The 14,750-nt window shown below is 57.2% G+C and overlaps 1 protein-coding gene across 1 annotated transcript in view; it reads left to right on the plus strand.

Moving 5' to 3' along the window:
• RPS6KA2 (ribosomal protein S6 kinase A2) overlaps positions 1-14,750 on the plus strand; it is a 318,780-nt gene that overhangs the window by 258,599 nt on the left and 45,431 nt on the right. The window contains 4 exon segments of the mRNA XM_021086109.1: positions 1,886-1,923; positions 4,247-4,389; positions 7,456-7,526; positions 9,146-9,234. Coding sequence (XP_020941768.1) covers positions 1,886-1,923; positions 4,247-4,389; positions 7,456-7,526; positions 9,146-9,234 — 341 coding nt within the window.

The raw sequence follows: 14,750 nt of genomic DNA on the forward strand, positions 1-14,750 counted from the left end.
TCCATTGGCTGCTCTAACAGTGACCCCTGGGGCAGAGTCACCGATTTTTGTTCACTGCCCTGGGACGTGGTTGATAACGCCCCACCCGCCCCCCAACAGGTCCACGCCCCCCTGCACAAGGGGGCCCTGGGGGCCCCACAGGCTTGGGACGCAGGCAGCCTAGGCCCTGAGAGCACAGGAAGCGAGTCCTGCCTTGTTCCAGGTCCCCTCTTGGTCACATGCATTGTACGGAGAAAAACACAAACTGCTCCGAAGCCATTTCATTCAGAGGAGGCAGTCCTTGGTGAAAACTCCTGGTTTGCCCAGAAACCAGGAGCACTGTGGACACCATGACGTGACGGGCATTTGCCTGCGACCAGAGGGCACAGCTCCCCATGCATGGCTTCCACGCGTTGATGTTTAATGACCGGGAAAGGCTCTTGTCCCCACGAGAGCCATGTCCTGCCTGCGAACTGCTGCATCTTCCCCAGACGGCAGGTGCTCAGGCCACCGTCACAGCAGACTCGGCCAAGGTCCTCACGGCCGCCGTGAGCCCTGGGCACCTGTGAACGTGACACCCCTCTAGTTAAAAGGCAGAGGGGTCTTCACAGTTAAAAATAAGGCTTTAATTTCAGGGCTGAAGAGAAAGGATTTTGTTGTCAATTAGAATTAGTAGGGATTAATTTTGAAAGTTGCTAACTTCTGGGCTAAGATGAAGTATAACTGATAAAGCAAAGATAAAAACATTGGCTTCTTTCATTATAAATTGTCATCCTAATTATATGATGTAACTTTTTCCTTCCTATTTCCATAAAATAATGGGTATTTTTAATCCCATGACCAATGTTTAACAATTGTGGTAAAGTGAACATAAATTTTACCATCTTAACCACATTTTTTTTGGCCACGCTTGCAGAATGGGGAAGCTCCCGGGCCAGGGGTGGAACCTGTTCCACAGCGGTGACAACGCCAGATCCCTGATCCACTGGGCCACCAGGGAACTCCCCCATCCTGAGCATTTTTGAGCACCCCGTCTCGTCACCGTAAGAGCGCGCGCACTGTCGTGCTGCTGTCACCATCGTCCAGTCTCCCAGACTCTTTTCATCCTGCAAAACCCACACTCTGTCCCCATGAAACACTGACTCCCCGACCCCCGCCCTGGGACCACCTTTCCACCTCTGTCTGTGGATTTGGATGTGTTTAAGGTAGCACGTGTTAATCCCCAGAGCCCACGTCCTGGTCTCTTTAGAGCTGGGCTGGTACCTCCCAGGCTTGAATTACAGCAGAAGAAGAGACGGGGGATCCAGGACCCAGGGACTGGGGGCTGACAGCCTGGAGTCTGCCCTCCCCCGAGGAGCAAGCCTCGCTTTGTCCGGGGAGCTGGGATGAGCAGGGCCAGGCTTCCTGCGGGGCAACTAGCTGTCTCACGCTGGCATGGTGAGGGCTTGGACCAGGGACCCTGTGGGGCCAGAGGTCGGGGCTGGTCCTGAGAGCTGGGGTGGGGCTCGTGGAGAAATGCGGGGAGACCGGATGGGCTGTGGCGTGGAGGGCCCGCCCGGCTACAGAAAACCCCCTCTGAGTCTCCACAGGCCAGGGCAGCCCTGGGCCCTCTCTGTCCCGATCACCCAGGACAGACAGTCTAGGGGTCCCTAGACCCTCCGCCTGGGCTGGTGAAGGTCTCAAGCCTCAGTCGCCAGTGTGTGCCTGGTGCAGCGGCACAAGGACTCAGGTGCCCCTTCGTGCCCCCGCACGCCGTGGATCTGGATACGCTCCGGACCCAGTGGGAGCTCTGGCCTGGGGACAGTGATCTGAAAGCAGCATCGGGGAACAGCAGGCGACCCTGGGGTCTCCATGCCCCTCCGTGTCCTGTCTCTTTCAAGCATCTGTTTTCTCCCCTTTCTTTCAGCATCCTCCTGGACGAAGAGGGGCACATTAAAATCACAGGTTTGTAGAAGCTCACTGGCCCCGGCACCAGGGGGAGGGGAGGAGGACCCACTGAGGTGAAGCCCTCTGACCCCCCAGCGCCTACAGAGAGGTCTCTGGTGGGGCTGCCCCCCTCCGAGGCTGCAGCTTAGTGGTCAGTGTGCCCGCCCAGCGCTAGAGATGCTCAGACTTCCCAGGGCTGCGATCCTTCCTTCTCTGCTGCTGACCTAAGGCCCTTCCAGCCCCTTCCCTGCTGACCCCCTGCATCGCTGGACCTTGCGCAAGGATCTGGAGGCGCAGCCCTCGTCTCAGCACGTCTTCAGGGCCGCCCCCCTTGGAAACCTCAAGCCCCTCCAAGTTCAGTCGGGCCGAGCACCCCCGCTCCTTCTGTGACACCCACTTTTGCTGGTTTCCTCCTGCTCAGTGAGCAACCTTGGTGGCTAAAGCAGCACAAGCTCGTCATGGTGCAGTTCTGGGGCCAGAAGTCCAAAACGGGGCTCAGATCCAAAGGGCCGCCCTCCTTGGCAGAGACTCTGGGAGGTGGTCCTGCCGCCTTCTCCAGCCACCCGCTTCCCTCGGCTCACGGCCGCCCTCCGCCCTCAGAGCCAGCGGGCAGCACCCCCAGCCTCCCTGACTCTGGCCTCTACCCCAAATCCACGTAAGGGATTTGACTGTGCCCATCCTGCTGGCGCGGGAGGACCTTCCACCCCGAGATAGTGACTTAGTCACACCGGCAGGGTCCCTTTTGCCAGGGAAGGTGACCCATTCACAGGTTCTGGGATCGGGGGCCATCCTGTCGGCCGCCCCACTGACCTGGTCCTGGCCCCATCTCCACACCCAGCCGCTCCCCATGTCCACCGGCTTGCGGTCCCTGAACCATTCCGCCCCCCCCCCCCCCCGCGCCCCAGAGGCGCCCCTTCCCGCTCAGGGCACCTGTTCTACCTGGCGCTGTCTTCAGAGCCTCCTTTTCTCTGCCCTGTGGCCCCAGCAGCCTCCCCGAGGCCAGTTACGTGTCTGTGTCTCTTCCCTTCTCTGGGCTGGTCCACCTGCTCCTGATGGCGCCCTAGGACCCAGCAGACGCCCCGAGTGACGGACCGTAACTGCTCGCTCACTGGTTTAAATGCTTGTTAACGTCAGGCACTTGGTCAGGCACTTAGCCTTGCGGATAACGCACAGGAGCATGATGCTCATCCGCCAGACCTTCAGACAGCGTCCTCCTGGCTGGGGGGCCCAGGTCCAAGGCGCCAGCAGCATCCACGGGTGGGAGCTGCCCCCCACCGAGTCCAGCCTGACCTCTTGTGGGTGCCTTCCGTACCTTCCCACGAGTCCAGCCGCAGAAGAGATGAGCCCTTAACAAGCAGAGAAAGTAAACCTCGCTTCTGCTGGTTAAGACAGTTCAAAAGTGCCAGGGTGGCAGGTCGTGGAGATGGAAGGTTCTGCAAACCCTGGGCATGTTTTCTCTGCTGCCTGAGGACCTGCACGTGTGTTATATAAATGTCACTTGTGCAGCAGTGGCTGGAATAAGTGCGAGCTACCGCGTCAGATTTATCTGTGATAGCATAGAGTTTGGGCTTTCTCAGATTTTATCACTGTGGTCTCTGTTGTTGGTTAGTGATCCCGATTAGTAGTTTGCAATCGTTTGTCATTTTGGCCAGGTGTAAATGACAGACAAACTGCTGAGACTCTGGTGAGCACGCAGGTGACCTTGGCAGTGAGCGAGCAGACCCTCGTTCTCTCTTAGCCTGAGCTCACTCCTCACGTGGCCCCAGGAAGGGTGACTCAGCCTTAAACCCACAGATGATGACACCGGGGCAGTCTGTAACCTCAGAACCAGCATGCACACTGCCTCCTTCACCCACTACGTGCAGTAACGGGTGCTGGGGGACGGCGGCCTCAGCTGAAGGTCTCGTGGGGATCGAGGGGAGGGCGCCCCTCGGCAAATGCTCTAAAGCCCGGGCTGACTTTGTCTGCCCTTCGTTTCTCACCAACCAGGGACCCGCTTCCTGGGTAGCCTTCTGCCTGTAACCCCTTCTTCCTCCTGTCCTTTGGAACAAGCGCCTTCATCCTGGCCATCAGGCAGCCTCGAGCTCCCAGTCCAGGGTGTGGCTGCTAAACACAGGCTCTGATACCCGGGACAGTCGTGTTGGGCATCAGAGATGTGGTGACTGGGGACCCCAGGAGCATCTGGCCCTTGCAGGTTCCCACAGACAGAGAGGTGGTGGGCTCGGGGCCCAGCCTCTGCGGGCAGCGTGGCCTCAGGAGGGTCTGCTGTGCCCAGACTGTGCTGGAGGAGGCTGGCAGGGCGCCACCCAGGGACCAAGCTCTGTGCGCTGTTTCCCTCTAGATTTCGGGCTGAGTAAGGAGGCCATCGACCACGACAAGAGAGCGTACTCCTTCTGCGGGACCATAGAGTACATGGCGCCCGAGGTGGTGAACCGGAGGGGACACACGCAGAGCGCGGACTGGTGGTCCTTCGGCGTGCTCATGGTATGTGCTCATGGTATGGCATCTGAAGTCCCCAAGGTGCCCGTGTCACTGTCATCCACTGGTCCCTGTGGCTCAGAGATCCGGAAATGAGCCAAAGAAAACAATGCCTGTTGTGTGACTTGGGACAAGGAGAGTCACCCAATTCCCGACCCTGGCATTTCCTGGCAGCCCCCTCTCTGCCCTCCCCAAGTTCCCACATTTGGGAAACAGAGCTGGGATTCAGACCAGGGCGCAAATGCGTGAAGAGTCAAACCTTCTTTATACTTCATGCTCTCACGGGCTTCACGGAAGGATTTTAAAGGACGCAGCTGTTTCTGTATTGAAGATGCTTGTCTTATTTCACACACAAAGTCCCTCCACTTGGTCATAAAAATCACCAAAGTACACGTGAGTTAAGCTTTTATACCTACATCTAGAAACTTGGATTTTCTTTGGCCTGTGTGTTCAGAGAGAGACGTAACAAACCCCGCCTGTCGTCACAACAGCAGTGGAGCTGCTGCCCCGGACCTGCGCCCCTTCCTCTCCTCCCTCCTTGTCCCCCTCGCTCTGCCCATCCCCTAGCCAACCCTGGGCGGGCGGCCTCTCTGCGTGGACCAGGCTTCTGGCGCCGTGGAGTCTAGCGCTGGATGGGCAACCTCGTGGAATTTCCGGGCTGCCCAGGCCCCTCCGTCTTGCGCATCTAAGAAACCGGGAACCTGAGGCTGCGGGACTTTACGGAGGCCGATGCGGGTGGCTCAGCTAGCACGGGGCCCGGCTCTTTCCTACACACACCTCGAGCCCAGCCCTGGGGCCTCTGGGCTGTGTCCTGCGCCACGGTGGGCTGGCACCCATGAGCTCACTTGTCCTTCCGGTTCTGGTCCTGGGCCCTTGGGCTCAGAAAGAAAGGCTGCTGTGTCGGGTTTGTCAGCAGACAGACCGCTGACCTCGATCTGCAGGGCCGACTGTGTCAACCAGCTCAGGAAGCAGCCAGCGCGGCGTGAGCCAGGGTGCCAGCTCATGGTGCACAGTGACACGTCACCTCGCTGGGCAGGGCCCCGTTCCAGGGTCAGCACGTTCTTGCCCCTCCAGCCACCTGCGAGGAAAGTCAAACCGTAAGCAAGAAGCTGCTCCCCAAACAGAATCACAGCAAATGAAGCAAAGTCAGCACGGGGCAAGGGGGTGGCGCTGCTGTCACCTCCTGGGGCCTTGTGAGCGTTAGCTCTGGGATGCGGTTGACGCTGTGTTCACCACTATTCAGGGGTTGAGTGGCCTCAGCTGAGATGCAGGCCATCTCCACGTGGGCGACCACCCACCAGGGTGGCCCCACAGCTGTCCCAGGACACCCCGCCCTGCCTTACCCTCTGACCCCTGGGTTAGCCTCTCTTTCTGCAGGTGCCTTTGCACCCATGGCTCTGCTCGAGTCCCAGTGGTGCTGCTCCTTGTTCCCCATCTGGAGGGTGTGGTGGGAGCTGTCCTGTGCCTTGAAGACAGTTGAATAGATGCCGCTGGCTCTGACACCCCCAGTCCCCCCCCCCCATCCCGACTGTCCCCAGATGGTGGCAAACATCTCAACTGTCCCAGGTTGAGAGCCACAGCTTTAGGTGTGTCACATTACTTACATCCTGGAGGCTTGTGGCAGCTCGGAGAAGCTGCAGTCATGTCTTGTTAGCCCACGGCGTGTTTCTGCAGCCTGCCTGGCGCTGGCTGGTGAATGTGTCACCCCGGTGCCCCGCCAGCTCACATGCTCCAGCGTGGGACCCCATCACAAACCATGACTTTTATCCGTTTGCGCTGGTGACCTAGAGCAAACTCAGTGGACATGGTGTCCCAGGCATGCTCATCAGAATGCTCTGCTTTCTTTTTCTTTCTCTTCTAAATTGAAGTATGGCTGCTCTACAATATTACATAAGGGACAGGTGTACAATATGGTGATTCACAATTTTGAAAGGTTATACTCCATTTATAGCTATTATAAAATATTGGCTGTATTCCCTGTGTTGTGTAATATACCCTCGTGGCTCATTTTATACACAGGAGTTTGTGCCTCTTAGCCCTACCCCACGTTGCCCCTCCCCCCGCCCTCTCCCCGCTGGGGACAAGAGTTTGTCTGTCTCTCTGTGAGTCTGCTTCTTTTTTTGGTTATCATCACTGGTTCGTTGTGTTTTTTAGACTCCACATGTAAGTGCTATCTACAGTATTTGTCTTTCTCTGACTTATTTCACCTGGCATAGTGCCCTCCAAGTCCATCCATGCTGCTGTAAATGGCAAGTGTCATTCTTTTTTGTGGCTGAGTAGTATTTCACTGCATAAGCAGTACTCTGGTTTAAGGAGGCACTGAAATACTGAGAAATTCCTGAGCCACTTTATTGCGAAGAGAAATGCTGAAACGCTCCCCTTCCTCCATCTCTGAAGAAAGAGCTAGCTTCAACCCCATCCTCTTCATCATCAAGAAGCATCTCCTGAGCTTCATCATCATATATGCCCTTGTGTTGGGTGTCAGCAGGTAGTTAGGGACCTCGCACTGTGGAGCTGGTTGTTCTGGAAGGAACCTCGTGGAGGGGAGGCAGGGTAATCACTCCACAAACGGGTGCTGTGCCTGCGCAGGGGCCGCCTACCCGGGGAGCAGACTGTACCAGCTCGCTGATCCCCAGCGCGCCTTTAGGGCAAGTCAGCTGTCCTCCCCTCCCTCGCTCAGCCCCGCCCCCTCCTCGCTCTGGCCCCGCCCCCTCTTCCTCAGCCCCTCCACAGCCTCCATGGGGAGAGGGTGCCCAGTCAACCCCACAAAGGCTGCGCCCGTGTCTGCCCGCCCCGCCGGCCCTCCCCCACTTCCCTCTGCAGCACTGGGCGCCTCTCGGCCCCGGAGAGTTGGATCGTTCACTGTGTCCCCCGTCCGCCCCCTCCCCAGTGAGCTCCGAGGCCCACGATGCAGTTCTGTTCGCGGCTGTACACGGAACACGGCGGCGGCGGCTGCCCTTCATCGGCCAGGATTTGGTGGACAAGGGAACGCGGGTGGCCTTTCGCCCATCGGGGTGTCTCACCGTGAGTCCAGGGGTCTCAACTCTCGCCCTGTTGTGTGTCGCTCTGCAGTTCGAGATGCTCACGGGGTCCCTGCCGTTCCAGGGGAAGGACAGGAAGGAGACCATGGCCCTCGTCCTAAAGTGAGTAGCAGACGCCGCCCAGGGCCCGCGCCGTTAGCGCCTCCTGCCGGCAGGAGCGTCCGTCCTTGGGGCCGGGGGTGGGGAGCCGTGACGGTGACGGGCCTTCTCGGCCGGTTCTCCGCGGCAGACGAGGCCAGTGGGATCTCTGGGTGATTCCGCCGCACTCTTCTCCCCAGAAGGAGTTTCCATCAGCAAAAGGCGTCCCAGGTGTCCAGGGGCAGGGTCTCCCGACGTGACGGGGGGTGACCTTCAGGACAGAGTTCCTTCCCAACCGGCAGCACCCCTCCCACACTCAGGTGCCCGGCTCTGCTGCCCAGTGTGGGCGGGAATCTCGTGGCTCCCGTGGCCGGGAACACACCCACGTTCTCCTTCATTTGCGGAAGAATCTTTGAGCCCGAGAGTGGGTTCTGCTCTTAGAACCGTAGGAAGAAGGGCAAACCCAAGGCAGCCTCACTGTAACACCTAAATGTGAACGGGCTTCCCCCCGGGGGAGATGGCGAGGGGAGAGACGCGGCCCAAGGGACCATGACCGTGGAGGAGGCAAATCGGGGTCCAGAAGCTCAGGCCTCCTGTCCTGGGGCCAGCTCTGCTGCAAAGACTTATGCCTTTTATAAACCCAGAGGCACCTTCGGTTTTCCGAAGGTTCCATCGTTAGGTAAACAGAAGGAGAGAGATTTGTGGAAAAAGCCCTACGAGAGGGTGTCAGCAGGGATCTCCTGTACCGTGTGACATGACGTGACGCGATGACACGTGTCTCCTGTTTATTCACAGCCCCATCCCTTTCATGTTAAGCGGCATAAGACCTTTTCCTAAAGCCAGATAGTTCCTCCAGCAAATCCCGCTGTGACCTTGCAACCTGTCACTTTGGAGGGACAGAGCGTTTCTTAAGAGGCAGCACCCACCTGTGGTCATGGAGTCCCCACAGCGAGGCCCAGGCCCTGGGATTTGCAGGGCCCTCATTTCCCAGATGCCCCCCAGAGCATGGGCCCAGGCAAAGCCAGAGGCGGAAAAGAGACCCTGCCGTAACACCAAGCCTAGTGGGTGTGCCCAGGGTGTAAACAAGGCCACTCCTCTCTCCAAAGCCTTTGTGCTGGTGGTTTTGGAAAATGCATTTATTTATTTATTTGTTTGTTTGTTTATTTTTGTCTTTTGTCCTTTTAGGGCTGCTCCCGAGGCATATGGAGGTTCCCAGGCTAGGAATCTAATTGGAGCTGTAGCCCCCCCACCTACACCACAGCCTCAGCAACGCCAGATCTGAGCTGTGTCTGCGACCTACACCACAGCTGACAGCAACACCGGATCCTTAACCCACTGAGTGAGGCCGGGGATCAAACCCGCAACCTCATGGTTCCTAGTCGGATTCCTTTCTGCTGCGCCACAACAGGAACTCCAGGAAATGCGTTTCTGTTTAAGATATTGTTTATGTTCAGGGGATTGTTATTGTTTGTTTTTCATGGATTATTACTTTTCAATGAGTACAGCTTTTGTAAATAGCTCCACGGGTCTCATTGGTTGGATTCGATCTGCGAGGGCTGACAGCCGGCCCCCAAAGCACTGCAGCAAGGCCTGGTCCCCTTGCCGCTCACCCGTCTCACCTCCAACACGGCCGTGTTTTGCAGAGCCAAGCTGGGCATGCCCCAGTTCCTCAGCGCGGAGGCCCAGAGTCTGCTCAGAGCCCTCTTCAAACGGAACCCCTGCAACCGGCTGGGTAAGACCCCCTGAGCCCCCGGGGACCCTGGCGGTGCACCTGCTCAGACTCAGCACCCCCCTGGCTGCGCGGTTCACCACGTTCACTGATACCCAGAGGCCCTGACGTGGGGTGGAACTTCCGGCACGTGTCGTCCGTGCTCCAAGGGTTCCCCGAAGTCACGGTCACTGCCAAGCACTGTGAGCGCTCGCTAACAGGCACCGTTTACACAAAACGGGGCCACTTACTTTTGGAAGTCCAGAAACCAAAGACAGAACCGTTGACATGCTGCTTCTAGTTTAACCCCTCTCGAATTGAGAAATCTCAACATATGTTAAAGTTGAGATTTACAGGCGAGTTTTAACTCAGTGCTAATAAGTTTTCAAAGTTAACTCCTCGCGGAAGGTTCCCCACGATTTCCTCTCGGGGGCACGTCTCCTGCCGACACCACTGGGCTTTAACGACCCACGGGGACGCGGCCACTGAGCTCCTTGTCCGTCTGCCCGGTTGCTGCGCCTCCCACAGCCCCGGGAGACAGCCGGTCCTTGGCTCCAGTCCTTACACGGGGGCAGCCGAGAGCGGGGGGGGCTCGAAACACAGTTAAAACCAGGAGGTGGTTTTTTCTTTTTCTTCCCACGGGGGGCAAATACTGCAGCGTTCAGGGCTGCCCGGGGTGGACGCCCGTTCCCTGTCCATGAGAGGCCACATCAGTGCAACGTGTTGGCACTTTAGCAAAACCCGTCAAAATTTTAAATTGTACATACCCTTTTACCAAGAAATTTCACTTCCAGATGTCTCTCCAACAGAAACACCCCTGCCAGCATATAAGTTACGTGTAGAAAATGCCTGTTGACATCTTTCTGCCCCGACAAGCTAGATGTCAATGAGAAAACGCCAAGTAAAGGGGGGAGCATCCCACCCAGCAGCCGTGTAAACAGTGGGGGGGAGGAGGCCTTCGCTGCGGCCCCCCCCCATCCTGGCTGGACATGCCTTTCTCCTGGGGACCATCTCGAGCACCAGGGGGCTGTCTCCACCCCCCCAAGCTGGTAGCTCTGCCCACCCCTTCCGGCTGCAGAACTAAAGCTGCCCTCAGATTTACCCCTGATGATGCCCTGGTGAGCCAGCGGCTCTGGAGCCCTCGACTGGCAACACCCAGGCCCCTGGAGTCGCAGAGATGAGTTGCTACAGTGTTTGGATGCGTCCTGGGGTGGCACCTGCAGCCGTTTCACACCAAAGTGGGTCCCTGCAGGGGGTGGACACATCTGGGCCCCAGCCCCTAACACCCGCCTGGCCCGGGACCGAGATAGTTAATCTGTGAAAATGACTCTTGTCCGTGAGTTTGATTAAAACGAGTCGGCCTCAGAGTCTCCATTGTGGCTCAGCGGGTCAAGAACCAGGCTAGTATCCATGAGGACGTGGGTTCAATCCCTGGCCTCGCTCAGTGGGTTAAGGATCCAGTGTTGCCATGAGCTGTGGTGTAGGTCAAAACGCAGTTTGGACCCCAAGTTGTTGTGGCTGTGGTGTAGGCTGGACAGCGGCAGCTCCATTTCCACCCTTAGTCTGGGCACTTCCATATCCTTTGGGTTTGGCCCTACAAAAAGAAAATAAACAAACTAGCCAGCCTGGTAACTGCCATCATGCAAGGGACTGTCCCAAAGGGAGCAGCCGAGACCAGCCCCCTGGGGCAGGGGAGCCACCTCTCAGGGAGAGGACGACCACGCCCCCCGGGAGAGCAGCTCTGATCCCCAGGCTGCTGAGTGTCTGGAGGGCCGTGGGGATCAAGGAGCCAGGGGTCCTGGCGGGGGGGGTCTGACGTCGTGTGTGGGGGTTGAGTTTGTGATTTAGAGGAACCTCAAGGGCAACACAGAATTTCCTCCACCGCGTTGTTCCGGGGTCACTGAGCACAGATGGGCCTGAGGGCCTCTGTCAGGGATGGTCCCGGCCCCGCCTTCGTGGTCTGACCCGGGCGGGGCCGGGGCCCTGGCTCCTGGGAGATGCAGCTCCCGTAGACGCTGGCCCCGCGGCCCTGCCTTCAGGGGTCCACTGCCGCACCTGCGCTCAACCCCTGAGCCTCCATGAGCAAACACAGCTCAGGAGAGCAGCCAAAGGCTCACCTGGGGGGGTCACAGGACGACGGGAGACCTCAGCCAGAGAAACACACACAGGACAGTGGTAACGGGCACGGGGACCCCGGTCTGGGTCTGAGCCTCTGCTGTCTCACTGCAGTGGTTTCAGATCCAGTGCAGCCTGGCCAGGGACCCGGCACGTGTGCAGGCCCCATGGTCAAGGTCATCGCTGTGCTGTCCAAGGAGGCGGAACAGCAGCTCTTTGGCCTTGAGAGCGTATTTTGAGACGTAGAACCAGAGGGTGAAAGTGTCCCTCAGTTAAGTCTGTTCCCCGGCGCTCCCTCTAAATCTGTCTTTAAATGTTACGCAAGGACCATGGTCTTCTGCTCCCTTCCAACCTGGCTCATGAATGCACGGGTTCCTGTTGGTTAATGTCTCTGCCTGTGCAAGAGAGACGCTGAACTCTGCCCTTCTAGTCCAAGGCCAGCTTGCCGTCCAGCCCAGCAGATCAGAACCCACTTCAGGACATGCCTGCCTCAGAGTCTGGTTTGCAGAGCCGTGAACCATCTGCGCGGCACGACTCCTCACCCGAAACCCCTGGAGTCGAGTTTGGAGCCTAGTGGTTGGTGCCATCACTGTCCATGGCCTTGTCATGCAGAAAATCAGGAAAGGGACGCCTGTGGTGTCTGGGTCACCGTCTGCTGCCCACTGGCCTGCTCGGGATGCAGGGCAGGTCTGCAGCATCCGCATTCCTGCCTCCCAAGTGTCTCTCCACAGGGGCCTTTCAGATCTTGCTTTTGTTTAGCATCTTAACTTCGCACCTTCAGACGTCCGTCTGCATCCACGGTCCCCTCTGATCCCTGAGACAGGGCCGTAAACGCACAGCTGCAGCTCAGAACTGTCAGCGTTTGTCCTGAGCCCCGCTCGGTTACCAGCCGGTTCCGCTTTGCACCTGCCCTTAGGGGTGCAGAGAGGTGCAGTGGTTAGGGCACGGTCTGTCTCCCTGTCTGGACCCGTGACACAAACGTGGCTCCCAAGCAGCGCCTCCCCGGCTCCGCGTGCACCCCCAGCTCCAGCCCCCAGCTCACCAGGTCGTGCATCTGGTCAGTAGCCCTATCGGCACCCCGCTTCTGGTCCCTGTGGTCCACAGACCATGCAGGTTTGGGGCCCCATGTCCCTCTGTTGTTTTCAGGAATGCTGGCTTTTTAGGCAGGTGGGGAGTCCTGGGAGGTGACTAATGAGAAGCCGTCCCCACAGTCTGACGGGTCAGTGACGGAGTTCTCGACACTGGCAGCCACCTCGCCTCTGGTGTTTAATGTAAAGTGGGTGTGGGGTCTCTTGCCCACCCCCTCCTTTCTCTCCAAGCCTCAACCTCCCCCTCCCCACAAAAGAGAGGTTTCACTGTTTGAAACTGGAGCAGTCCATGTAGTTCAATGTCTAACTGTCGATTTCTTTCTCCTCTGGTGACTGGTACCTTTTTCCTCGACGGGGTCAGCCCGAGAGATACAGCATTCCGTCCTGTTTTCTCACTTTTTATGTTCAGCACCCAAGGCTGCCATGAACTTAGCCTGGGAGTCTTGGATGTCCCCCGACTCTGGTTTTCCGAAACAAAACCCACATAAATGAGTTACAAATTGGGGTCCTTCCTGCAGATCCAAGGAGAGCACAAATACTCCAATCTCCCCGCCCCCCGCTTTCCCAAAGGCAGTCCTATTACTGGACAACCCCGCCCCCCACCCCAAGTGCTGCAACATTTGAAAGGAAAGAGCAGTGTCTGTGGGAATCACTGATGCCGCTGCATCTTGAGATTCACACTTTGAACCAGTCGGAGCAGATTTGGTGCTAAGACCCCAAGAGCGGGCACAGGAGCCCCTGCTGGAAACTGGTGACAACCCGAGGAACGTAAGAAGGCACTCAGGCTCTCGGGGCGCTCAACGCCTGCGGAGCACCAAGGGCTGCGTGTGTGCGCAGAGCCTGTGTCTGTGACCCCTTCAAGGACATGCAGAGGCAGCACCTTCCCCTCCAGGGCCAGAATCCTGAGCACTTGGCTGTGTCCGAGCACCCCGGCCTGACTCAGCAGCATCAGACAGTGCCCGCGTCAGGTTTAAAAGCCACATCCGTTGGAGCTGAGCACTTGGGGCTTGTCTCCTTCTGATCTTGGCAGCCACAGAGCCCACGTTCAGCTTTTAATTGAAAAGGTTTTTCGGGAAAATTCCCTGTAGCCCTGCTTGTATTTCTGATAAAGAAGGCGCTTTCACTTGGCCCTGTTGAAACTTGAAAAACCAACTTGTCTCTAGCTTACATCTTAGTCTGTTTTTACTTAAATTTGGGCCAAGGATGTCATTTTTCTCTCTTCGGCTGCAGAGAACTCCCTGAAATGTTACTGCAATTGGATTTCATGAACTGTGTGAAAATCTCAGCTTGTTTTCCTTTTATACAGAATTGTCTTTCTATAGAAAAATTGGACAAAGAGTACCACCATTTAGAAAAACACAAGAACGGTAATTTATAAAGCAGCAGTCTTAAGGAACAAAATGCGTTTATCAGCCCTTTTGCCTCAAGGCCGCCCTGTGTCGCGAAGGAGCTAGCCGGAGCAGTTTGTGCTGTTGCTCTCCACGACTCTTCTTGTTCTCTTAACCAGCCAGTGCCTGTACAGTTATTCGGGATGTTTTATTCCCTACCTGTCTTTCCTCTTGTGATAAAGTACACACAGCGGCAAGTTTACCGTCTTGCCAATTGTTAAGGACACAGTCAGTCGTGGCACGTATGTGCACAGTGGGCAGCCGTCAGCAGGCTTTCATCCTGCAGAACGAAGCCCGGCCACCAGTCAGCAAAAAATCCCACTCTCACCCCCCAGCCGCTGGCACCTCCGCCCCTGCCCTGTTCTACTTTCTATCTCTGTGTTTCGACTGCTGTTGGCGCCTCTTATAAGTGGACGCATACAGTATTTGGTTGTGTGTGATTGGTTTATTTCACTTAGCATAATGTCCCAAGAGTTATCCATACTGTGGTGTATGTCAGAATTTCCCCACTTTTTATGGCTGCATAATACTCCGTTGACTGGTTTGCCACCCTTGGCTCATCTGTCATCCGTCTGTGGACATTGGGGTCGCCTCCCCCTTTTGGCCCTTGTAACTGATGCTGCTTTGAGCTCGGGTGTGCACATCTCTTCAACATGGTGAAGCCCAGAAGTGGGAATTCTTGGATGCTATGGTTATTCTGCTTTTAATTTTTTGAGGGACCACGTCACTGTTTTCTGCAGTGGCTGTGCCGTCTTCCTGGCTAGGAGTGTGCGGGACCACTTCCGCCCCTCGGTCCAGCGTGGCACCCGGTGCGGGGTGCGTGTGCGGGCAGAGGAGCCCTCGGCGGGCTGGGCTCGTACCCGCCCCCCAGCCGTCGAAGAGATCCGTCGAAGAATCGAAAGCCCTTCATCCAGGTGATTCCCTTCTGGGATGTTCCACCCGAGGACGA

Source organism: Sus scrofa, chromosome 1 (assembly GCF_000003025.6).
Source record: "Sus scrofa isolate TJ Tabasco breed Duroc chromosome 1, Sscrofa11.1, whole genome shotgun sequence".
NCBI classification, from domain to species: domain Eukaryota; kingdom Metazoa; phylum Chordata; class Mammalia; order Artiodactyla; family Suidae; genus Sus; species Sus scrofa.